At 36.6% G+C, this 26877-nt stretch overlaps 1 protein-coding gene across 2 annotated transcripts in view; it reads right to left on the bottom strand.

Annotated features, from left to right (window-relative positions):
* URI1 (URI1 prefoldin like chaperone) overlaps positions 1 to 26877 on the bottom strand; it is a 59704-nt gene that overhangs the window by 19222 nt on the left and 13605 nt on the right. For both annotated transcript variants that reach the window (XM_032764172.2, XM_032764170.2), the window contains exons 2-4: positions 23595 to 23629; positions 17129 to 17207; positions 14263 to 14398 (exon numbers count right to left, since the gene is read on the bottom strand). In XM_032764172.2, coding sequence (XP_032620063.1) covers positions 14263 to 14398; positions 17129 to 17207; positions 23595 to 23629 — 250 coding nt within the window. The remainder of the gene's footprint in view (positions 1 to 14262; positions 14399 to 17128; positions 17208 to 23594; positions 23630 to 26877) is intronic.

Genomic DNA, 26877 nt, shown 5'->3' with positions numbered 1-26877 from the left:
ATACCCACATAGTCATGGAAGTAAAAATGCCCACTTACCTCTGCTTACTGCAATTGATTAGAAGATTGTACCCCATCCAATTAGATCCCACAGATCTTGTCACAGCAATCCAGGCTTGGTTACTGCAATTTTTATTTACAAATGAAGCCCCTACTAAAGTTCCAACTAGCACAAAAATCCACAGCCTATGTACTAAGCAAAGCTCACTATGGGTATGTCAAAGCAGAAAAGAGTCCTGTGGGACCTTATAGACTGACTGACATACTGGAGCATGAGCTTTTGTGGGTGAATACCCACTTCGTCGGATGGGTATGTCTATACTTTCAGTGGATCAATGGCATGGCGATCGACCCACTGGGGATCGATATAGCAGGTATAGTGAAGACCCACTAAATCAACCGCAGATTGCTCTATCGAGTCCGGGACTCCACCAGAATGAGAATGGTAAGGTAAGTTGACAGGAGAAAGTCTTCCGTCGACCCAATACAATAAGTCGTCCTAATCTATGTCAACACCAGCATTGTTATTCACATAGCTGGAGTTGCGTAACTTAGGTCAGCTTAACCCCGCAGTGTAGACCTGCCCTATGAACTACACTGCTTTGCTCTTTGCACTGGCTCCCCACACAACACACAGTGCAAGTTCAAGGTAAACTATTCTGATATTCAAAGACCTCCATGAGATTGCCCATATCTACCTAAGAGATAATCTTTCCTTCTGTGACCATGACCTCATACAGCAGTTATATTCTACTGAAGTAATGAGGGAGGCTTTTCAACATGGAAGACATAACATTCATTAGACCATGGAACTCTACTCAAAACCTTCATCCATCTAACCAAAATATATTAGTTAAAATAATCTCTTTTTCACTAGGTCATCCTTCTCTTCCAGTCCTTTACTGTCTCACTGTGATTTGCACATAAAATTCAGATTCTTCTTCTTCCCTTTTTGGGTGTTTTAACCAGATCCACATAGATCTTTTCCTTCCTCATCAGTGATACTCAGACCACCATGTTTCAGGAGCCACATTAGCCATCAACATTACCCAAAAGAGTCACAGTAGTGTAAATTAATCGTTTCATTTAGTATAGTACTTTATATTCACATTTAAACAGTGACAGGGGAAATATTTAGTTTATATATTATATTATTTATTATTCTCACAGCAAAATAACTGACCAAGTATTATTATTTTATTAACTATAATTGGTAAATAACATAGTAAAAGGATCCTGATTAATAACTTAGATAGGTTAATAATTAAATCACACAGTGTTTTAATATTGTATGCTGCAAATAGCTGCAGGAGACACATTAAAGAGCCACTTGCAACTTGCGAGCCTCAGACTGAGTATCACTGCTCTACATCTTCTGCTCCTTACCTCACTCCCCCATCTTCCATTCTGCCAACTCTTCTAGTTTTGTTTCCTCCTTTGTCCCCTCCTCAAACTTTTGTCCTTGGCTCTCTTTTCATGCTGCTCTAACACCTAAAATGATAAATCCATCTCTCCTTTGGTATGCTAAGCACTTTCACTTCTCTTCCTCAAATTCGTACTCAAAAGCTACTTCTTTTGCCTTCCTTTCCACTGGTGACTTCTACTACTATGATTTTTACATTTCCTTTCTTGCTTGGCTTCAATCTCTATTTCAAAATATCAGAAAGAATAAAATTTTCTCACAATATCTTCACTCACACTTCATTCATTTAATCTCTTCTCATTCCCCTCCTTGTATTTTCCTTTGTCAGTTATCTTTAGTATTCTATTGTACATTTCTCAAGTTCAGAGACCGATTCTGCAAAGAGTTATTTCTTGATGAAGGCATGCAACTGTAACTACTTAAGAATTGAGGTTATTATTATAACAATTCTTTGGAGAAAGGGCCATACCTCTCAATCATTACAGCACCATGCAAAATTATGATGCTGAATAAATTCATATTAATAATCATACAATGTTTACAGAATGAACCAGTCATAACTTACAGAGACAAAGAGTTGGAAATTGAGTTTTCAAAATAAAAATAATTCTGTCCCTCTCCTGAGAGTTGCTAAGCATTCCAAACAAGATAAAATCTTGTTTTCCCTTAGCTTTCATGACTCTCCTCTTTGGCTCTCCTCCTACCGCTCAAATGACTCCTTCAGCATGCTCTTCTGAGGATCCTGCTCATTCTTGCATCCAACTTTCTGTGGGGCTTCAGCAGGGCTCTCTCTTTGGTCCCCTTCTCTTCTCCCACTATACATGAAATAAGGTGATCTCATCCCAAATAAATTCAATTATCTCTATGCTGAAGAACCTCTCTACTCCAGACCTGTCCACTTCTTTCCTAGCTAAAATCTCCGCCTCTCTGAAATCTTCACATGGTTGTCTAGCCATCAGGTCTACATGTTCAACATGGCTAAAACAGAGCTCGTAATATTTCCCTCCATCCCCTACCCCATACCACCTTCTTTCTCAATGATTGTGGACAACACCACCACCCTCTCGCTGCCTGTCACTCAGATCCTGGATGTCATCTTTGACTCAAATCTCATTCTAGGTCTTCACATACAGGCTACTTCTAAATCCTGCAGATTCTTTTTGCATAACATCACTAATATATGGGCTTTCACATCCATCCACACAGCTAACACTCTTGTCCAGGGTTTCATCCTATCACTTTTTTCAATTTCTGCAACATTCTTTTACTGGTCTTGACAAATGTCATCTTGAGCTGCTCATATCCATTCAGAATGCTGCTGAAAAGACAGTACTGCTAGGTCATTGCTTTGACCATATCCTCCCCCCATCCCCCTTCTTTACTGCATCAAACATAATAGGCTGCTTAGCTTCACTTTCAAGGCACTTCAAGGGCTACCCCACCATACCTATAATCTCCCATTCACTATCATAGTGTTGACATGCACGTAGGATTTGCCCATGACAACAGTCTCCATCACTCGTGTTACATTTTCAAATAAGCCTCTTCATGCTCTCTATCCTGCTGCCCCACACACTTGGGAGAAACCCCCTGTAAACATCTGCAAAGCTACATCATTATCCTCCTTCAAACTCTCCTCTGCCATGATGCCTACAAAAAACTTGACTAGGGTTACGTTGCTGGTTTGCTGACGCTACTGCCTACCATACTGGCCAACACAGTCTTATTAATTCTTCATAGTCTCCCATATGTCTGAATTAAACTGTTGTCTCGTCTTATACTTAGACGGTAAGCTATTTGGGTGCAGAGATCTTTTTGTTGTATGTTTATACAGTGCCTAGTACAATGCGGTCATGTTCCTGGTCCTGGATTATGGCTCCTAGGAGCTATAATAATACAAAAAACAACCAATCATAATAAACAGGTCAGCAGAGGAGAAATTGTGACCACCAACTGGGACAAATTATATAGCAGATGGGAAAATTGGGGCACAATGACTACCAACATTGTTACTTCACAAAACTTCACTTATATGCCCACTTTGCTTGTAAAATTTAACATACCATATTAAAAAGTTCTTAGAAAATATAATGATTTACAGTACACAGTTTATAAAGAATCTACTATGTTAGTCTTGCAAAAGATATTGAAAAAAAATTTACATGTTGTTCTTTCAAAATCGTATCTATAGCACCAATGTCAAACTAGGAAATATTTTTACATATATATTTCAAACATAGTGATCTTTTAAAATAAATAAAGACCGATTAGATAAATATTGCAATTATCTTAGTCAAGCCAATCAACTCTTTTGGTCCTCCTCTGATAACTGATCCACATTTGTTCTTTCTACCGCACACATCTAACTGAAGTATTATTTCAAAAAAATATCCTAAGTCTAGCTGAAAGCAACTTCTTTAAGAGTTTCTTGTTCCTCAGTGACAGACACTGCAACAATCACCTCTCACATCCATTATTTTAGCTCATTAGTTTATTCTTATCAACACACTGTGTAGCTGTTCCAATATATAAGATACCCTCCAAGTCCAAAACAAAGGAAGTGGGCAACAGATTCTACACAAAATGTTTCCATCTGTGTTTTCAGTTCCTGAAGGTAGTCCCAATACACAAAATTTCCAGCTTGAGATCAATTTTCTTCAGGCTTTTATTTTACATTCATAGAAAATGTAATACTCAACTATCTCCTAAACATCACTAGTTTTCAGTCACTATCTCTACATATTGTTCAACATATTTGTCTAGATTATATTTATTTCTTGAAAACCACGTTTTAATTTTACTTTGTGGCCACATTAGTGTGCAACAGTTTGTTCTGTTATGCAACAATACTCAGCACCTATATAGTGCTTTACATTTTAAAACACTGTACAAGCACTAATCCACACAATACCCCTGTGAGCTAGATAAGTATTACTTTTTCCTGTTTTACAGATGAAGAACAGACAGTTTAAGTGATCTGCCCTTGGCCACACATAAATCAGGATAGCTGGGATTATAAAACAGTTCCTAGCTCCCCATCCTGTGGTCAGTCTACTGGACTATACTGATTCCTATTATAGGGTACGTCTACACTACGGGATTATTCCGATTTTACATAAACCGGTTTTATAAAACAGATTGTATAAAGTCGAGTGCACGCGGCCACACTAAGCACATTAATTTGGCGGTGTGCGTTCATGGTCCGAGGCTAGCGTCGACTTCCAGAGCATTGCACTGTGGGTAGCTATTCCGTCGCTATCCCATAGTTCCCGCAGTCTCCCCCGCCCCTTAGAATTCTGGGTTGTGAGCCCAGTGCCTGATGGGGCAAAAATCATTGTCGCGGGTGGTTCTGAGCAAATGTCGTCAGTCATTCCTTCCTTCGGGAAAGCAATGGCAGACAATCATTTCGCACCCTTTTTCCCTGGATTGCCCTGGCAGACGCCATAGCACGGCAACCACGAAGCCCGTTCAGCTTTTTTCTTTCCCTTTTTTTTTTTTTTTTACAGTCACTGTATGTGTACTGGATGCCGCGGACATAGGCGATACTCAGGCACTACACAGAAGCATTCATTTGCTTTTTGCATGATAGCAGAGACGTTTATCAGTTGTTCTGTACCGTCTGCTGCCGGCGAAACTGGCAATGAGATTGATGGTTATCTGTCTTCTGTGACTGTCTGTGCTATCATGGGTGCCCCTGGCTGAGATCGGCCGGGAGTGCAAAGCAAAACTGGGAATGACTCCCGAGTCAATCCCTCTTCATGGTTTCTAAATAGAGTCAGTCCTGCCTAGAATATGGGGCAAGTGTACTAGAGAACCAGTGTATCAGAGAGCACAGTGCTGTGTGTCAGTCCTGCGATGATGAGCTACATGCCATTCTAGGGGGGTGCCCCTGCAACAGCCCCCCCCTCGTGCGTCCCTCCTCCCCAACTTTCCTGGGCTACCGTGGCAGTGTCCCCCCATTTGTGTCATGAGTAATAAAGAATGCAGGAAATAAAAACACTGTGTTTTAGTGACATAAATGAGGGGAGGCAGCCTCCGGTGCTATGACAGTCGGCAGACATTAAGCGGTGCGGGGGAGAGAAGCCCAGCATGCTGCTGCTATGACAGCCCAGGCAGGACAAAATCTTTCTTTACACAGGAAAGGGAGGGGGTGATGAGCTCAGCCCCAGTTGCTATGATGAAGATGGTTACCAGCCATTCTGTACATCTACTGGGAATGACTGGGAGTCATTCTTATTTTTACGCAGGTGCCCCGCCGCCTACTGAAGCAGCCAGGAGCACTCACAGGTGTACAAGGCGGTTACCAGTCCTACTGCCCGTCGCCACGGCAGGGAGAGAGTGGATATTGCGCTTCACTGCTGCTGCATCGCGTTACCAGCAGCATTCAGTAGCAACAGGGTGACATTGAAAGAAGTCAGAAACGTTTTTCTTTCCTTTCTTCGTGTGTGTCGGGGGGGTAATTGACGAGCTATTCCCTGAACCCGTCGGACATGGTTTGAACCTACAGGCATTGGAACTCAGCCAAGATGCAATCTTTTCGGAGACTGTGGTGGCTGTGATAGCTGGGGTCCTCAGTACCCCTCCTCCCTCCATGAGTGTCCATTGAGTCTCTGGCTCCCGTTACGCTTGTCACGCGCACTGTGTAGCCTGGAGATTTTTTTTTCAACACTTTGGCTTTTGTCTTCTGTAACGGAGCTCTGATAGAACAGCTTTGTTTCCCCATACAGCGATCAGATCCGTTCTCTCCGTCGGTCCATGCTGGAGCTCTTTTGGATTTGGGACTGCATTGCCACCGTGCTGACCAGGCTCCACGCTGGGCAACAGGAATGAAATCAAAATTTCGCGGGGCTTTTCCTGTTTACTCTGGCCACTGCATACCGAGTTTCAGATTGCTGTCCAGAGCGGTCACAGTGGCGCACTGTGGGATACCGCCTGGAGGCCAATACCATCGATTTGCAGGCACTCTAATCCGATATGGTAATACCGATTTTAGCGCTACTCCTCTCATCGGGGAGGAGTACAGAAACCGATTTAAAGAGCCCTTTATATCGATGTAAAGGGCCTCGTAGTGTGGACGGGTACAGTGTTAAATCAGTTTAACGCTGCTAAAATCGGTTTAAACGCGTAGTGTAGACCAGGCCATAGATAGAAGATACAGATCTTCCATTACTCAAAGGAAGGGCGCTTCTTATGCTTCAGGTTGTTAGTTACGAAGCCTCAGTTTCATGGCACAATGATGGGTGCATGTAACCCGGAAGCAGAGCACAAAATTTTGTGCTTTAGACTTGGCCTTATATATTTTAAAAGTCTTTGTACAGGCCTTGATATATTTGAATTTTAAAATCCTCCAGATTTAAATAGAAACAACCCATTTAAAGAGTTGCAGTTCCTTATTAAATGAGCACCAACAGAAAACATGTCCTTAAAGTGAGGCTTCATAACCTTCTCCTCCTCCTCCTCAAGCTCCTGTATGGTTTGAAGAAGGACAGAACTAGAAGTTGTCCAACTTTGTCACATTGAGTTATTTTAGGGAAGGCTGACGTGACTTTCAGGTGAATTCTAATATTCTTTGCATGTCTTTGGGCTAGTCTACACTGGCAACGCTAAAAAATCATCAGCACTTTTACATGCTTTTGTGTGGTCATGTAGCACCTCAACCAGGGGCGTAGGTCATGTAGCACCTCAACCAGGGGCGTAGGTGGGGGCATGGCTCCCAGTACTGGGGCACTGTTTACATTGACACTTTACAGTGCTGCAACTTGCTCTGCTCAAGGGTGTGTTTTTTCACACCCCTGAGCAAGACAGTTGCAGCACTGCTAATTACAAGTGTAGACAAGCCCTGAGTTAAACAACTCAGTAAAGGTAGTTTAGTGTTACAGACAAGTTGGAATTTCTAGGACTGGTTTTTAGAACTGAGAAAAGGAGAGAAAGTTGCTACAATCAAAAAACATTATTTGTAGATTTCTTCTGCATAATCTGTGAATATTTACAGAAACCAATTGCTAACTGAGCTTTCTTTATGTTTCGTTCTCAGCCTTTAAGCCATTTTATCAGTTTGAAGAGACTTTTTGAGTACGAATTCCTTAGCTGGCCTAGTTTATAGTTAGGCTTGGCAGAATTTGATCTGTATTTGTTTATAATTTTGAAGGATAAAAATCAATGTTAGTTTTTAAGCTTTTTTTCCTATTTGATTGATTTAAATTTTCACAGCAGCACAAAATTAAGGTCAGAGTCAGGCAATAATTCCTTAATAATAGTAGATGCTGAGATTCAAAAAGTTAAAGCTTTATAACCAGTAAAAACCACAAATTGTCAACATCATGTGAAAAAATACAACTTATAAGTTTTCAAGCAGCATTTTTCTTATGATCATCAATTATCTTATTTTACCTATTTGTAATTTTTTCATTAATTTGTGTGTTTATAGTAAAATCAACATTTACCAATAAAAATCTAATCCTTTGGAAGGATTAGATTTTTATCTTTATAGTATGAAATGCCATTTTAAAGATACTTCCTCTGCTTAGTCTTACCAACTCTGATTTAAGAAGAGAAAAACTATAATTTAGCAGGAGAATGCATTTTATCACGTTGAAATAAAGCCCTCTGAAGACCATTTTTACAAGACACGACAATGCCAAACTGGCATGAATGCTGATTTGCGCATTTTGGTTTCAATGGGTTAATTAACTTGGCTGGATACAAACTGTAATTATCTGTGTTCGATGTTAACGTCCTAGGAGTGTCGTCTATAAGGATTTGGGGAACCACAGACACTATTTTGGTTACTACTGGATTCTGTCTGTTACTTTGGAATTTAAATGGCTGCAGGAGATAAGAATAGTGAGAACAGGTTAAAATTATGTGAAACAGGACAAAGCAGAAATGGATTGGAGCTGTATCAACTGGTCTGCCTTGCTTTTTTCAAGTTAATCTCTTGGTGGTCTTTGAGACCACATAAAACCCTTCTAAAAATAGATTTAGGTACATTTGCTTAACACTGAAGGAAAATTTAAGAAAGTCTCCCCTTGAGACATTGGTTTGGATGTGTAGCCGAAGTGTATAACTTCCTGTACAACTGATATTTAGAGGTTTAGAACCCTTCATTATATATAGTTAATGGTGACTTACCCCATGAACAAATAATATATCATGTCATACACATATAACACACACATAATATATACAATACATGCTACCATTACTGAGGAACGTACACAGTAAATATATGCCAATGTTACCGAGGTTGGGGTTAAGGATTTTTTTTGGCAATTTGATGAGTGTATTCTATTTCATAATATGTTGGAGATGGAAGAGAGTGCAGAGAACAGTTAATGTGATGAGTGGGCGTTAAAGCACAATAAAGGAAGTTCGTTTAACTTGTTACTTCCCTTGCTTTTAAAGGTTTGTGCGGGTGGATTTGGCACTTAAGAAACCTTAACTGGTTTATAACTAAAATTAAAACTGGTATTAATTCAACAGACTATTATCGGTCACTAAGATCAAATGAGATCTGTAGCTTTGAAAAACTACCTACAGTACTAGATGCTTTTCAAAACTCTCCTCTATTCAACCAAACATTTTTTAGGGTTGTATTGTTCCAAGCTTCAAAGAGAACGAAGATTCCTTTTGGGTTTAAACCTTTTATGTGATTGGTAAATTTTCTTCTTATCTGAGCAATTACAATAAATCTTTAAAATTTGCCTCTTAGGTCCATCTACTAATATAACAGCATCCATACTAAGGAGATGTACCAATTTAACTATACTGATTTCTAAACAAATAGGCTCAATTTTTTACAAGAACTCTGTGTAGACAACTCCTTAGACAACTCCCTCACTGATATTTGGAAAGTCTGAATTTATCGAGCACTGATTGGAAAGAACCTTTCCTCCTTGCTCTCTTCCTCTTTACATTGGTTAAAATGCTTAGGCCATGGTCCTATGAGAAGCTGAATGCCTCCTGGGAGTTGCTGGCCAATTTTAGGGCCTTTTAAGATCTCAAGAATCAGTTTGTTATATAACAACAATAAATGAGGACGTGATAGGGTTCATCAAATAAACAGGTGGAATGTTTTTTTCAAAAAGCAGCCACTAAAAAAAGTTCTGTAATTCTGCAATTCACAGGAAGATCTAAACAGACATACAGACACAGATGCACAAACCAACAGTTAAAAGTAAAACAAGGGACAGTTTTCTTCCATAACATTACCCATCTTCTTATGCTTCTTTCCCAAAAAAATGGTGAATGAGTAAATGTCAACTGTTCTGTTTTATACATCTGGGGTATACTTTCACATACCCCAGATGAAAGGATAAAGGTGTTGATCCCGTAGATCCTACCTATTCTTGTACAGAAAATGGAAATCTTTTATTTTATTTATTTTTCTCTCTTTTAACACTGATAATGAACAAATTCAGCCTTTTCTCTTATCTGCCTGGTCTTATCTTATTACAAACAATGATTTTCGAAAAACACTGTGTAATACTGCAACCTAAGACATGGTCAATTTTGATTGACACAAATATTTGTATTAAAGGTTACATACTGCAATTTACAATTGGGTACTATCACAATACTGTATGTTAATGTAATCAGTATTTTCATTTCATGAATTCATTTGCAGCATCACACTGCAAGGGGAATTCTTACATATATTGGAAGTACAATTATTAAGCAGTTCAAGAGTTCTTTAAGTAGACTTTTCCTTTTTATTCCACAGATTTTAACACAATAAACCACTTCTAGGTTGTTGGGTTGGGGGGGGGGGGGAGTTTCTGGGTTTTTTTTTCTGAAAGGGGTGGTGCTTGTGATTTAATTTCCCACCTTTTAAAGTATTCAGACATTTGGAATATCAAACATACTGAATTATTCCACAAATATTTACATGAAAAACTGTTTAATTTCTTTCTATAGTAACTATCACATGGACTACTGTCATGAAAATTTCCCCATTTTAAGAAATTAATGCGATTACTGATATAGGGAGGAAATTAAATTATATCATCACAAACACGTAAAGGGTATAATCCCATATCCACAAAAAGGAATCTTTATTCCCTCTTTCAATTCTGAAACAATACAGACATGCCTTAAGGAGAACAGAAATATTATGAAGTACCTTAAGCAAGATAATTGTAAGAAAAAGAACTACTATAGCATTATTGTTGTGCTAAACTGTGACATACTTAAAAAGCTAATTTCTTTTATTATAATGGAATTTGGTATATGTGTATCTTTAATCTACTTCACTTTTTTCTTCTCATTTATATACATGAGCAAGTATGTAAAGTGGTTACCATTACCTGTAATACTAGATTGTACACACTACTATATTTCATTACATTTTAATTTAAAAATATACTTGTCTTTCTACAAACTTTATTAGATCTAGTTTTGACTTTTAAATGTTCTATAACTATCTGAACATCTAAGGATGTCATATACTTGTATAGTAAATGAGAGATTTATTGCAATGTACATAAATGCTATATAGGGAGACATGATCAATATTTTATGAAAAGAGTAACATTTGAGAACAATAATTATCCTATGTTATAACAGTTGAAATCTGTTTCAACCAATCAGACTACTGAATAGCTCAAGGTCTAACTCAAAAGTTAAACAACAACAAAAGTTCATGCACTGAAATGAGTATTTTTCTAAAGTTATCTCAGTTAAAACCATTTAATTTAAAACTCAATATCAGTCATACTTTAATCACCCATTAAATAAATTTCAACTGATAAATTCTTCTGTTGTACCTGGGCATTTCTCTGTTTGAGAGAGACAAAAGATGTCCCTGCAACATTTTTAACCAACAATTTCTTTTAAAGAACTAGTTTAAAGGCTATTAGTAAAGAGAAAAGGGAATGATTTAATGTATAAGTAATTGTTTTAACTTACAAACAGTAAAAATATCCTACTTTTACTCACAATATTAATGATCTTGACACTATTCTGCTGGTATCATTTGATATATCTGGCATCATTTGATATATCTGGCATCTTCTTTTTATAATGCTAATGTGAGAAAATAATTTGTATTGTCAAAAATTCTATTTATCTTTTAACTTAAAAATATCCAATACTACAAAAAAAAAACCTAGTGTTTGGAAATATGAGTATGAGACTGTCAATTACATAAAGTATAAGTCCTAGAAGAAAAAAATCATCAATAGAAATCCCCATATTTTAATCACAATAAATTTCATCTTGAATCTCTCCTATACTGTTGCCCATTTGACCTTAATTCTAACTCAGCAAAGGACTGAAAGCATGTGCTAGCCTTAAGCACAGGCTTGTTGAATTGGGACTTTACTCTACTGCCCATCATTTTTGTGACAGCAAGAGTTTGATCCCTTGAAACAGCTTTTCCTCTTTTCCCATGGGGATGGACCTATGATAAATATTGTGTTTGAAACTAAAAAAAGGGGTATTGGAATCCAACAATGATGCACCAATATGATAATGCCAATATTTATCACACTGTAAATTATGAAGCCACTTTTATAACATACAAAAATCCCACTGAAATCAATGAGACCTAGCCAATTAAAACAACCGCACTGCAATACGTAAAGTATATTTTACAAAATCTTTTATGAAGTAACACTTGTTCATGTTTACAAAGTGTTACCACTGGTTAGTTCACATTTTATACCAATGGCCTGCAATTATTTTATGTATCTAAGATACCATTTTTTAAAAAAGTAGAAAAGCTAAAACAGGGAAATTATTTACAATTCTATTTTTAGTTGCTTCATCTTACTAGAAAATGGTTGAAGGAATTTCATAAATCTGTAGTTCCATGTATTTAATTTTCATGGGTGATTATATCAACAGAAAAGAATTCCTATTTTTGTGTCATGTATGTTAATAAGGTTCTTATACAGAAACTGTACTTAGTATTTGAAATGAAAGTTTTTAGTTAATATCAGTGTTTTGGAGCCTCCCACAGGCAACCATCATACGGACAAAAAGTGATATTTGAGACATTGTCAGAATGGAGTACTTATATCTAGAGATCCTTCACTATTTTGCTTCAAAAGAACTTAAAACTTCTGAGTTCATATTCTAATGCAATTTAAAAGATCAGCAAAAAAAAAAATCCCACATCTACTAGTGCATGTGTTCTTGCAGAGTACTTGGTGTTATCAGACATCTACTATGCAAAGGTCAAGTGAGTTTCAATGAATTTAGTGGTGACAAAAATATCCTGCAACACTGGTCAGATATAACAGAAAAGGAAACTGGATCTCACATCTAGCAAAAGTCACATTAAGTAACATAGGTTATGATGAAGAAGGAAGTTTTCCCTGATACGTAGAAACTGCTGCTATGTGATTCCCAGAGAACAGGATAAAGAAATAAAACAGATAAAATACAAATTACCCTTTTTTGTTAAAACTCTTCATAAAGAATTTTTTTAAGTAAGATAACAAGAAATTTATTTTCATATATGCATGCCTACTATTTATAAACATCAATTAAACCACACAGAGAGGGGGAGCCTCTGTGGTTTTCCACTACAGGCAGGAACATGGATCACTAACCAGGGTAAATGAAAGTACTGAAAAGTACTGGTGTCTGAATGTCTTTTCATTACAAGGCAGATTACAAAACTTTCTGAAGTAAAACTGATATATAAAATGATAATCTGAAAAATATATTAGTAGCTCATAGCTAAAAAGTGCCCATTTTAAAATTGAAATTTACTTTTTTCCTTCTTTGACCTCTACACTGATATTTCAGGCTAAATTGCGGTGTGAAGAACACTTGCTGGTGGTCCAAAAAGTTGACTGATCACATAGTTGGCTGTCTCCCTTTCCAAAAGCTTCTAAAGACACATAGGCTCTTTAAAGCAAAGAGTCTGGTGACAAGTAAAACTAGCTGGAGACAATGAACTGTCAATCAGCCGCCTTTACTAGGGGCTGCTGCTACATAAAAGGAGGAAAGACACAGGAGCGTACAGTGGTACTTGATCTGCTTGCCCCCAATGGAAGTGGAGTGTTCCCAGGAGAATGGAGCAAAAGGAACTGAGCAGCATGTCCAGAGAAGGAAAAGAGAAGAAAACTACGTGCCAGGGAAGAACAAGCAACACACATGAGAGTGAGAGAGATTAAATGAAGAGCAAAAGTAGAGTGTGATTCATTTTTTTCAAAAAGAATAAAGTATTTGCATATTAAAGTTAAAAGAAATAAATATTTTCTTATTATTATTTCATGTAAGCAACTGCGGTAATTTACAGAGAGGATATGTAGGGTGAGCTGAAAAAGAGGCGGTCAACATGATCACAAATGGAAAACGTGGTGTCCAAGAGACTGTCTGTAGACACAGTCCTCACTATGAAAGTTTGCGAACACTTGATTTTAACAGAATGGTTTGTTTGTTTTTACAGGTTTAACTTTATACCTGAACAACCTTTGACTGATCATCTTCTTGTGTTGGCTTACTAATGTAAACACCAACAACTGGATTTTGGTATAAGTTTAAATTGTTACAAAATTGTTTATTTTAGAGTGCCTAGTTTTGATAAGTGCTTAAAAAAACAAAACAAAACAAACCATATTTCCCATTCTTACCTGATATCTTATGGAATTGTGCTGCACAGATAATTATTTCCAAACCAGATTTTCTTAAGTCAGTTCATCAAACCAAATACTGTAGTCTGTAAAAACTACTTAAACTTTTTTTAATCATACTACCAGATGTATATATCTTTAAAAGAAATGCAATGTCAAAGGATACTTAAAAATTGTGTCCTCCAGTTTTACATATTTTTAATATGGAGCTAATAATTTTGAATCTTAAATAATAATTGTTTATAAATATACATACGTTTTTTCCTGTGCTCAACCAGGCCCATGGCCTGCTTAGCTGAGCATCTGGAAAACCAGTTGTCCCCAAGCAGAACAGTGACCTCATTGGTATGGACAAGTTTTCCTGGCATGAAGGCAAGGGGACCAAAAGGTACCTGTCAAAGTCAGAAAGCAAACAGCTAAAAACCACTATTAAAAATTAAATTAGATGGTCATTAATGACCACTTAGCCAAACAAATAAATTAAAATTCAACCAGGGTTAGAAGGACTCAAAATTCTATAGCACAGTTATTTAATGACAAACACATGATAAACATTCAAACTACCAGATCTGAATCCCAATCACAGTCTGAATTTAATATTGTACTTGTAATAAACAGAACAGGTTAATATTTAACCAGAAAACTGTTCTGAGGCATAAAACTTAAGTACTAATGGATGCGGACAGGAAAACAAAAAGTCATACTATATTACTACTTAAGTTTTATTAAATTAAAGTATTGTATCTCGTTTAGATGACTGTAAACTATTTATTACATATAAACGTTTTCACTTCCCAGTCAAGTATAACGTTGCTGAGATTTATAACAAAAATATTATTTAAAGGAACAGTCAACTCAAATATCAATTGTTTTATTTAGTTGCGTTACTACCCCGTATTTAGAAACCCCAATTTCTCCCCAAATTAAATTTGTTTGTCTCCAGCCTAAGATTGTTGCTACCTGCCAGTACTTCTGTAGAGTGGGAGAGTTTGTGTACTACTCCACACACTTCCTGTTCTCATTCACCAACATGAGGGTACACCATCCTCAATCAATGTTCTGGAAGTCATATATGTCTTCCTCCAATAACTCAAAGGAACAGGAAGCAATAAATGGTTTAAAATCTGAGTACTGGCAATGGGAGTAAATAATTAGTGGCAAATAAATTATATTACTTAAGACACGTTTCTTAAAAGTGTGTATCCCGTTTTCTTAAAGTTTGCAGCAGACATGTCACTACGTTTATGATCCTTCCACCCATTCCAAACACCAGCTCACTTTACACACGAACCACAGGCAGACCCCAAACCACCCACTTCAGCTAGGCCCACTCAGGCCTTATGAGCACTAGACCCTCCCCCACACTAACCCTTATCCCTGATGTACTAGTTGCCCACCCACTAGCCTCATCTCCCATATCTGGTTCTCATTCAGGCTTCAACTTCAAAGGGGAAAGGTCACACATGTTAGCCATCAGCTGTGATCCAGCTGAAGAGAAGCGGAAGGAGGAACAAGTCCAGCAGCTACCACCTAGCTCAGCTTGTGGACAAGTAACTCTCCACTGCGGAGAAAGAGTTGTCACTCTGCAACCTTGGACCAGCTTCTCCTCACTTCAGACACACTTCCCGGATCAACATCTTCCCTCACTTCTTGAGGGCAGGAACAGCACCTCTTCATCTCTCATATCCTAGTGCAGGGAATTTGGACCATATATTCTCGTCCTCTCATGGTAGTTCCTCTTCTCCAGAAGGAAAAGCCGCTAGGTGGCAATCCCTGGAGCATATATTGGCGAGTGGAGGGTAGGAGGGGTGGGAGACCATCTTGAGGAAAGATTCTGTGGAGGATACTCCTCTTAAAGATGTACTCTCCCAGGCTCAAATTACAAAGGCCTTCAAAACAACAGCTTGCAACACTTATACACACCAAAAGCAATATTGTGTATAAAATTAAAAATATAGGCAGATAGCTGGATAAGGGACAGGGATTGTTAATATATATTTAAAACTGCAAATGTGAGTTGACACTGTCACTTTAAAACAAAAACTACATCCAGATGAGTGTGGTGGTTTTTGCACTGTTTTGCATACCCATTTTGCTCTCAAGTATAAGATAACAGCAAACTCTCCACATTTTATTTGTGTGTGTGTACACACACACACACACACCCCTTTCCAGTAAAGTTAATGCTGTGGATAGGTGCTGAACTGATAACACGTGTCTTTTCTTTATTCACGAAACAGGCAGTATACATCTGTTCTACCAAGGTAGCTCACCAATGCCCTACAGTTCCCAAAACCTGTGTGAAAATGTAGTTCAGTATTCATGCTCACTTTAGCCTTTGACTTCCCTTGTTGAGAACGACAACCTGAATGCCAGTGGGCAGCACGGGAGATGTATCTAGAAGTGGACTGAAACTACTCGTTTGCTTCACATTATGATATGTCACCTAACCTGCAGATGGTTACTAATTTTATTTAGTAGTTCTGAAGTGATCTCTTAGAGATAAATGATTCTGTATCCCATTACCAATTCACTGGGCAATGCAGTCCCTTTCGAAGTGTATTCTGAATGAGGCATAAAATAGCCTCAAACAAGGAAATTGTAACTTTGTAAAGTCAGGAACTTGAATTCTGGTGGATGTTCAAGGCTAAAGTATTCTTGATAGGAATGACTCAAAGCACAAGAACTCACTATGTGAATGTGAAAATTATTAAAACAACAATTAGCACCACCTTTTTAATAAAAACCAATGTCGCAGAGTTTAATTCCATGAATCAGGAAATATTATGGCCTGTTTTTTCTATGGCTAACAGGAAATGACTAAGTACCATATTTCAGTCATAATTACAGTTTTCGGTATAATAGATTTGCATACCAAATATGACATATTTTGTGCTAACATTTATGTCATCAGTTCTCAATTGTCAGTAACATTATAATTTATTATGGATTTGAAAAGAGAGAGAGAGAAAAAGACGCAAAGGTTTCACTAACACTATAATTAATGTATCATTACTAAGTACTATATGGTAAACCTGAATAACATACCTCACTGCCAGTGCAGGAACCTCAGATACTAAAACTATTAGTCCATTATTTTGAATGAACTATACTGTACGTACCATGATATCATAAGACAGTTTATCAGGCAACGTATTGAGACGTTCTTGAAGAGCCTCATAATCATTCTCCACCTTCCTCCTGTTGACAAATTCAAGTGAGTTTAATTATTTCTAAATGTAAAATAGTTAAATTAACGGTTTTCTGCTGATGCATTTTCAGTGCTCCATGGAAAGATATGGGAGGGAGAACTGTTTTTATTCATAACTGTATACATTTTATATTATGGAAGATTAATTTTTTTACTTTAACATTTTTAACAATTTATTTAAAAACTCTTGTGATGGCCCAGCTATAGACATCATTCATTTTAGACTGGAAGCTCATCTTTTTGAATTGCAAGCTCCTTGGGGGAAAAAAATAGTGCTTTCCTCTGTATTTTGTAGGTCTCACAGCACCCTGAATGGGGTTCAACAATTAAATCACCATCATAATTTAGAAGACAAACTGGAATTCCAGCTTATATTTTAGAAGAGGCAGAATCTTCAAAACCTTATTTGCAATGAACAATCAATGTGGGCTTTAAATGTGGGGCAATACTCTTTAAAGTTAAATCTGATTTCTAGCTGAATTTTCTCTCCCCATGGACAGTCAACATTCCTGAAAGATGATGATTTGATCATAGGGTTACTGTAGCTTCTTGACCTATCAACAAGGAGTGTAGATGTGAAACACTACTCTAGTTCTCCTGACCAAGAAAAAATTACTAATGCTCAATTGTTGCATATTTACATATTGCTCTACTCTTCTTTTGGGCATTTTAGAACATTCTGCATAGAAATTTTCTTTCCCATAGAATGTATTCCTCAGAATTTTTGTACACGACTTTTCCCATCAACTTGGATGAGCATTTTCAGTATCTATTTCTACTATATAGCAACTCATGAACAAATTTGTGATCTTGGAAGTGTCTTGAATAGGACAACAAACTCCCTATTATGGGCAAGTGCAGTAAGAAAGTCAGTGCCAGAAGGGATCTCAGTAATTTACACTGCAAAGCAGGATAATTTCAAACATACTCCCCCAAAATATGTTTTCTACTTATAAGTAGCATATCTAATAGCACCTATCGAGATTGAGTTCACACAACCATGCACCAGCAGAAAAAGAGATACAGAAAAACATTTCCATAACTTTAAAAGCTGTAAGCCAAAGTGATTCAATTAACTCTTGGCCATGAGAATTCCGACCCTGCATGCTCTGGAGCTCTGACCATGTTGGTACTTTCTGCAGCAACCTGGGCAGCTAGTGGCATAGCACAGTAGGGTAGCAGCCAGAAGATCAGGCATGACATGGATCCACATGCATAAGGTCCCCATAGAGGCTGTGCAAGGCCCTCAGCTGTTACTACTATTCTTACTCATGATAATGAAATGGTTGATAGCTGCTCTGCACCAAGTTTCCAAATTGTTCGGTTTGGTTCCTTCCACCAATCTGTCAGATTTCTGTCACAAAATCAATTTACTTAGGATAGGCCAGTGAGGTGCGGAAGAGGTATTTGGTCCATTTCAAGAAAGGTCGCTGAGACAAAGCTGGGAAAGGGGCAAAAGAAAATAGAAATGTCTTGGTCAAACTGGCCAAACAATCCCAATAGTGGACTGTGAAAAGATCAGAAACTCTCTGAGTTTGAGAGAAACAGTTACCTAAGGAATTTTGTCTTGTCTGCTAGCAGTAAAAATAAAAACAAATAAAAAGAAACCAGTCCTCTTCTGAAAGAATATTGAAACTGGTGTGTTGTAAAAAAGACTTTTTTAAGGTAAATTATCAGCTACCACGTGTATTGCATTATCAGACATATACATTTGAGGGTAGAGGATATTCTTCTGCCCCAATACAGCACCTCATGTAATCTTTGTACAGAGTACACCTCTCTAATCCGGCACTCTCTGGTCCAGCAACATCCATGGTCCAGCATAGGTGCCGACTCGATGGGTGCTCTGGGGCTGGAGCACACACAGAGAAAAATTAGTGGGTGCAGAGCATCCACCGGCACCAAGCTCTCCTCTCTGCCCTCCTCCCCACGCGCCTCTTGAGCGCCAGCAGCCCTACGCTTACCAACACTTCCTCCTCCGTCCCAGCGCTTCTGGAGCAATGCGAACACATGATTTGCAGCGTTCAAGCTGCAGGAAGGAGGGAGAACAACTGGGGCTGGTGGCTGGGACCTGGGGCTGGCATCAGAACCTCTGGGCAGGCTGCAGCACCCCAAGCAACCCTACTTCCTGCACCTATGGAGACCCACTGGCACTCTGCATTGACCTCCCGTGGCTTGGCAAATTCTCTGGAGCACCGGTCAGGTCCCAAGGGTGCCAAACTAGAGAGGTTCAACCTGTATTTAATCTTAGGATGGAAGCCAGCATCATGGAAATAAACTGAAAATGCTGACCAAACGATGCAAATTCCGATGGTTTTCTAAGGATGTTGAAGTAGGCATCCTGTATATTTGTTTACTAGAAGTAGATACCTAGCTTGACCAGGTGGATGAAGAAACTGCAATATGAACATCTTAAAAAACAACCACCAACTACTGACTTTCTTCAATTCCCAAATAAAGTGGAATCTCTGATCATTTTGGGACCATGAAAAAAGTTGCAATAATCCCACAATTTTTTGTCTCATTTAATTTCTGAAAGATTACCGTTACAGTGGTCACTAGTAGAAACACCAAACCTTATCACCTTGCAGTATTCAAGCACTCAATAAGGTATCTGCAGTACTTTGTATTCTCAAAGCACATGTCTAAGATGCTGAACTGTTGCCATGGACTTAGGCTCCAAAATCACTTAGACTCTTTTGGAAATTTTACCCCCTGTGATTAAAGCACAAAATAGTGTTTGAAGACTTGGGTCCTACTCAAATTCTGCTGCACACTTCCTGACACATCTCACACAAGCCCCCTTGCCCTTTAGTTTCTTCACCTGTAAAATGCAGATAATATTCACCTTCTTCACTGCACCGTTGTAATGTAAATTCATTAACATTTACGAAGTACAGTGAGTGTCTTGGAAGAGACGCAATATGATGAAAACTTATTGTTAATAGAAGAAAAAAAGTCTTAAGCTCTGTTCTCTGCCCCTAACGATATTCCTATTTTTATGGAAAATTGGCAATGATGCAGTCATACCAAATTTATATCCCCCAAACAAATGGGGACAATCTGTTTCAGCTTGCTACTATGACAAGAAAATCTAGTTGGAAGTGTGGGGGATGGAGGTCAAGGGAAAACAGATCATTCATTCTTCTAAATAGGTTTTTTGGAACAGGAATCCTTAAGACACATCACTGAAGATCTGCCATCTTTTTCTTCTGAGAAAAGAAAATAAATGGTTAGCTTTTGTATGGAATGTAAAATTTTATTGTGGTTATCCCACCTATATTCTGTAAGGGATCTCTCCTTTAGTCTATCCTGCTCAGCTAATATGCTGACTAGAAAGCTGGAAGTGATATAAAAATAAAAGACAGATTTTTCTAGCAGTTTTGGTCCCCTGAATCAGAGCCAGAAGTTTTTATTTTCCTTCTTTTTTATATATATAACCATCTAATTAGGAACTGGGAAGTGAAGGCTCGATAAAGATCTTTAACATTGCACTATTTCCAGCTTTTTGTTAAAAGGACTCTACAATTACCAGTGGTCATCTCTGTTGGAGTTTGAAAGCTTAATATGTTTATGTTGATGCATTTCTTTGATAGCTGATTAAATATTTGAAACATTTTCCCACAGATGATCAGCTGGGTATGTAGTGTGAGGTCAACACTTGCTCTTGAAGGACTAGCCAAAAGTGTGACAAGCTTGAAGACTGAGTCCTAACATGTAGCAGAAGAACTTTTAAGTATTTTTGTGTGGTTTAGGAAAAGCATCAAGATATAGACTTTTCAAAACCCATCACCACAAATCTCACCTTGCCTATGATATGAAGACAATTCATATTCTAACGTAAGAAAACCTTTATTAAAGATGCACAAAAACAAAAGCAATTAAAATCCTTTTGCTGTATTTGAAATACAAAGAGGGGAATCCCTAGGAAAACAAGAGTGCAAAAAATGATCATTTCAGTGCTAAATATCTCCTAAATTTAACAGCAATTTCTCCATTTATCTGAAAAGAAGATGGCGTCCTTTAGGATTAGGCAGTTGCCCACTACTGAATAACCAGATAAAAATGCTGCAGGACCTGCTCTGCATCAAAAGCAGGAGGATTCTACTGTATTGCACATATTCTATATTAGTGAGCCTTGGAAGCTGATTTCTTGATGTGGTTGCCTACCATTTTCTAGGAGAAAGTTCAATGGAAAGAGTATTGGGGAATGACTAAAAGATGCATCTTTGTTTTTCAGTGGATCTTACTGGTCATACTCTACTCTGGAAGTCTCTGAAAATGCAGCAATGCTCTAAAAAGGCATAACAGAACCAAAAAATAAAAATAAATCCATGTATTGAATTGGCCTGAAACAGTCTTATGTAGGAAGTTTTTCCTCTCTCCCCATCTAATGACACATGATCATGTGAACTCATGGGTCTACTGGTTGCATAGACAATTAAGAAATTAAAACCAACAGTGTTATACTTTCAGGCAGAATAAATATTTATTTAGGAATGACATTCAACTTATGAAGTGCCTCTATAAATGGAAATGCTTTAGCTGACTCCATGCTTTACTCATTATTTTAGCAGTTATTTATGTCTCTGAATCTATACTTTTAAAATAAGTTAATTATATTAAAAAGAAAAAAATGAATTTTTAATGGAAATTTATTAAAGTGGAGTATTTTAAAACTGTGCTGTTATTCATCCAATTCTATTTAACATCTATCTGTGTCATTGGCTATTTAAAGGATTCTCATAAGATGATATTATTCAGCTGAAACACATAGGCACTCAGCTCTTGCACCATGTGGCCCCAAGTGTTAATACATTTTCTTTAAACAAAAATTGTATGCATGCTCTGTAAACTGCTTTTCAATATAAAATATATCAGCCAATTTCAAATCCTTCTCTCCTACTCTCTATAAAAGACATCCAAAAACTAGATATGAATTTTTTTTTTTTTTTAAAACAAACCATACCTTCCCAAAAAACAAAACACCAACAAACATATTGCAGACATTCTCATGGAAGCAAAACAAACTTTTTGTAAACTTTTCATTTTGTAAAAGTTTAAAAAGTTGGGCTTTTGGTCAACATTTTTTGGGAAAGAAGACTCTCAGAACGAGAATTTATATCTTGGACTAAATTGGTATGGATAAGTTATAAACTTCTGAAAAGTGTATTATGGAAGTGCTGACAGATTTAACTACAACACCAACAGTGGCACCACTATGATACTTTCCTTACTGAAAGTTAATGCAGTCTCTGAATTTTAAACATAAGTGAAACATATTACTTTTAGATTATTTTCTCCAAGCCAACAGTCAGAATTTAATATGATGATGTGTACAGATTGCCCTGATTTTTTTTTTTTTTAACTCTTATCCACTGCTTGCAGCTTACATGCATTTAAACTAAAAACATTTGATATACACTAACTATAAATTATTTGCTTGGAGATCTCTCAGGCATGAAGAAAAAGCCTCTTAAAATAAATTTAAAATATTATACGCTTGATGGTGTAAACCAAAGGTTTAATCTACCACTAAAGGGGAAGTTGCTGTGATTTTGCAATAACCCTGCAGACAATAATCAAAACAGCTCCTGTTGTTCTCTCAGTAAAATCATGGTAAACACAGCATGGATATATTGTAATTTGATATCTGTAAGATCAAATGTTATATATCTCACTGTAACTCATAAGATTTCGTTCACCATTAAATGTACATTTTCCTCAAACGCCATATGAAACTGCTATTTACAAGACATGTTTTCTACTAACTATGGATTATCACATTAAAACAGCAACAACAAAAAACACACACAAAAAAAAAACAATCCAGAGATAATGCTTCAAGGGACACTTTTTTCCTAAACATTACATATTAAGGCTTACCAAGCAGTTTACTGTAAAAATATTGAAATGCTGTATTTTCACTAAATATGCATAAAATTACTTAAAATAAGCATTTGCTCTTTCCTGTAGTAGTAGTAGTAATAATAAATAAATAATAAATTTAAAAAACCAAAAAACACCCAGGAATAATTTCCAAATTGCTGACACCTTTTTATCCAGTCAGGCAGATTCAGTGTTCTTCACACAAGATTATTTGTGCAAAAAATGGCAAGAGGGAAGAGGCATACAAGAAGCATACACCTTAAGGTTCAAATATATGTGTGTGTGTTAGAGCAGTCATATCACAGGAAAGAAAATACAAATATTAAAGAAGGCACAGTGCAATAAGTCAGGTCTATGCCAAACTAAAGTATACTAGTAGAATTTGACTAACATTGTTATAAATACTATAATTGCTTGGTACTTTACTAGAACACAAGTAGGTTACTTCATCAGTATTTTAAGCATGTAATCAAACATGTTTCACTTACCAGTGCTGGATTTTTTCTTGGCAGCTAGTGACCACCTGTCATTAAAACAGATAACTGCTCATGAAAAAACAAGGCTAAGCACACAGCTGCAATGTCAATGTATCAGAAACTAGAACAATAGCTTTACAGATTTGGTAGGTTCTCTATATACATTTTTATTTGTCAATGCAAAGGCATGTGAATGTTAGTTCTTAAGCAGCACACTTTATCACAACACTAATGCAGACTGATAACTGAAGAACAAATTACAGCTTTCCAATTCATATTTTGGTACGATACCTGCTCCATAACTATTAGGTGACACATGATAGAAGAATACTAGTATTTTGTACAATCTACAGATCTATTTTCAATGTTACATGTTTTGTAGGATAAGAAACCAATATAAATTATAACAAGGTGACAATGTAACATCCGTGCCTGTTTAGTTAAAAGAAAAACCAGCCCTGAAAATGTTTTACTTTATCAGTACACCTACAAATGTTTTCACCTATAGTTTTATTCTAAAACAGTACAAATGAATTTTGCAGTGTTTAAATGCAAAAAAAATTACCTGTTTTATATATATTTTTAAAGGAAACAATTATAAGCTGAATAGCCCACTTATTACTTCAAAATATAGGCTTCCCAAAGAGACTGAAAATTAATCAGTTTGGAAAATTTTTAAGACTGTGTACATGAAAATTTTAAGTTTGGGAGGGTACCTCAGTTTAGTAATACTAGACATTATTACATACAGTCAAGATGTGGTCTGCTGTATCACAATTGCATGGACATTTTGTTTAAAAACTCACATATTGAAAAGTATAACAAAGAATTTCACTCAAATATGTCTAGACACCACAATATAACATTTTTCAGATATTTTTGCAAATATTTGTTTCTCACATGGCCACAAGAATGCTAACATCTGAAAGCAATTAACAGGAAAATACGCCTGAAAAGGACCAGAATAGGACTCTTCTGAGAGCTAAAAATTATTCAAATGTGCAAGGGCTGAAGGATCAGTTCCACACTTGTGGTCTCACTACCATCATAATAATCCTACATGTTGGGGCAAATTCAGCCATCCAGTTGGTTGTGCTTACACCAAGGTTAAATTTCCTTTGCTATTGAAGACTTGTAATTTTAAATCCTACATTTAATTTCTATAAAATAATCTCACCTAATGTATTTGCTAATTTTAAAAAAAATGCTAAGCACAAAGAGGAAGATTTCTAGAAGATATACATTCAGAAAACCATACTATTAATGCTTCATACACAAATCTATTTTAAAATAAAGCTTCCCTTGTATGTTGTATACAGTAGCAACATTTCGTAACAGTAGCAGTACACAACAGAGCACTGCTTTTACAAGTAGAAGAATCAGAGAATATAATATCAACATATTTCACTGTTTCAGATTTGATAGATTGCAAAGTACACAACATAATTAAGTGCACAAAAAATGTTTACAAAATCCTTTAGAAAGTTCCAGCTTAATTGCCCCATTAAAGATGAAGCTACAAAAAAAGAAAAGACAGGAAGCTTTCCATTCCCAATACATGACTCTCCATGCATGAAGTGAGCTAAAAGCACAAAAAGAAAAGCCCTGCAAACCATAAGAGCAGCATGTTCATTAACCTCTACATGATAATCCTTTCATAGCTGCATATTAACTAGTTACATATTCATTATCATTTTACATTATTTAGAGAACCTTCTATGAAAATTTCCAGGCTATATCCATTAGCTACAATGTTAAAGGTTACAGATGATAGTCTACTTAACGTTTCCAGGAAGCTTTTTTAATTAGTAAATATGTAAATCGGGCACATATGCTTTTTATTTAAAAAAATGGGCCATCAGTAAAAGAGCACATGGACATATGCTGTTTCCATGACCCCTTAAAAAAATCAATAATACTAATCAATTATAATTTCATTCTTTGATATAATCCCTCATGAAGGGATACTGAATGATAGAACCAATAACAAACCTTTCAGTGGCCAGGATGAAGTGAGGGATCTTTCAGAAGTGCTACAATACACCATCTTAAATATATTTGTATTTGTTATACTAGTAGGCTGAAGGACCTACTATACTAATGAGACAGTATTTTAAAAAATACAGTCAGAGATCAATTACACATTACCTACATGTCCTTTGCTAAGACACTCAAATTGTTTTGATAACCACTGGTAATACAGCAGCAAAGAAACAAGTAGAGAAAAAATATATATACAGGTCTTTGGATTCTACGCTGTGCTCTACTGTGCTAAGAATAGTGTACATTAGATCCACAATTTTTATGCAGCTACTGCCAGGCTAAATAAAAATAATCAACAAATGGGCAGGTGAGTTAAAGTTCATTTTGTCTGGACAACTAACACTACCAATACTGCTTTACTTTTAAGAAACTGTAACGTAAGTGATACCAATAAATCCTGACTTATTTCCCCTCCAGGGATAACAATGTATGCATCTGCAAATTTATGAGGTTATCAATGGTTTATTTGCATACTAAAATATTTAAAGTGTAGAGAGTTATTAAACTACACTTGCAGCAAACTTAACATTACCTAATCAAGTGTTCAGTTATTAAAACAGGATCTACTTGTGGAAAATACATTCACAGTTTAAATGAAAAGGGAACAGACAAGTATCTTGTTTCCTCGCTCACCCCCAACAATGATTTGTTGAAATTTAATATTTCTCAAGATCCTGATTCAATAACTGCATATTTGATTTCAGAAATGTTTGATGCCTTTCAGTTGGATCACAAAGTGTGCCACCTGCTTTAAGAGCTTCTGCACTTTTATTTATTTCACTTTGTGCTATTTATTTTGTGGGTAGCCACAAGGGGGCATCATACTGCGAGTCTCCCTCATGTACAGCAGACAATAAAATAGAGAGGAACAGCTTTTAAATGATTCTTATTTTGCATATCTTCAAATTGTCCTCCCCTGAGTTTCAATTCCTTCTTGATTAAGAACCAAACTTTAAAAATGGAATAATAGATGTTGAATCTGATTTTTATTATTTCAAACTATTTAAACGGAAAGTTTACATTAATGCTGTGCAAGAATCTATTTTAAGTTTAAACCCTTTTCCCTAAATTTGATAACTGTGAGGCCTGATTTCTACATTACAGTTGAAAGATGAACTAAGAGGTGGATACTGTACAAAGGAGTGACAGTGGCTATTGTAATTAAAGTAGCAGATTTTCTTTTGTCACATAAATGCAGCTAATCTTACCAATATATATTTATACAATACTCTTTATTTTTAGTCTGTACTAA

The sequence above is a fragment of the Chelonoidis abingdonii genome, chromosome 19 (assembly GCF_003597395.2).
Source record: "Chelonoidis abingdonii isolate Lonesome George chromosome 19, CheloAbing_2.0, whole genome shotgun sequence".
Classification (NCBI taxonomy): domain Eukaryota; kingdom Metazoa; phylum Chordata; order Testudines; family Testudinidae; genus Chelonoidis; species Chelonoidis abingdonii.
This window is presented reverse-complemented; position numbering and strand designations above follow the sequence as displayed.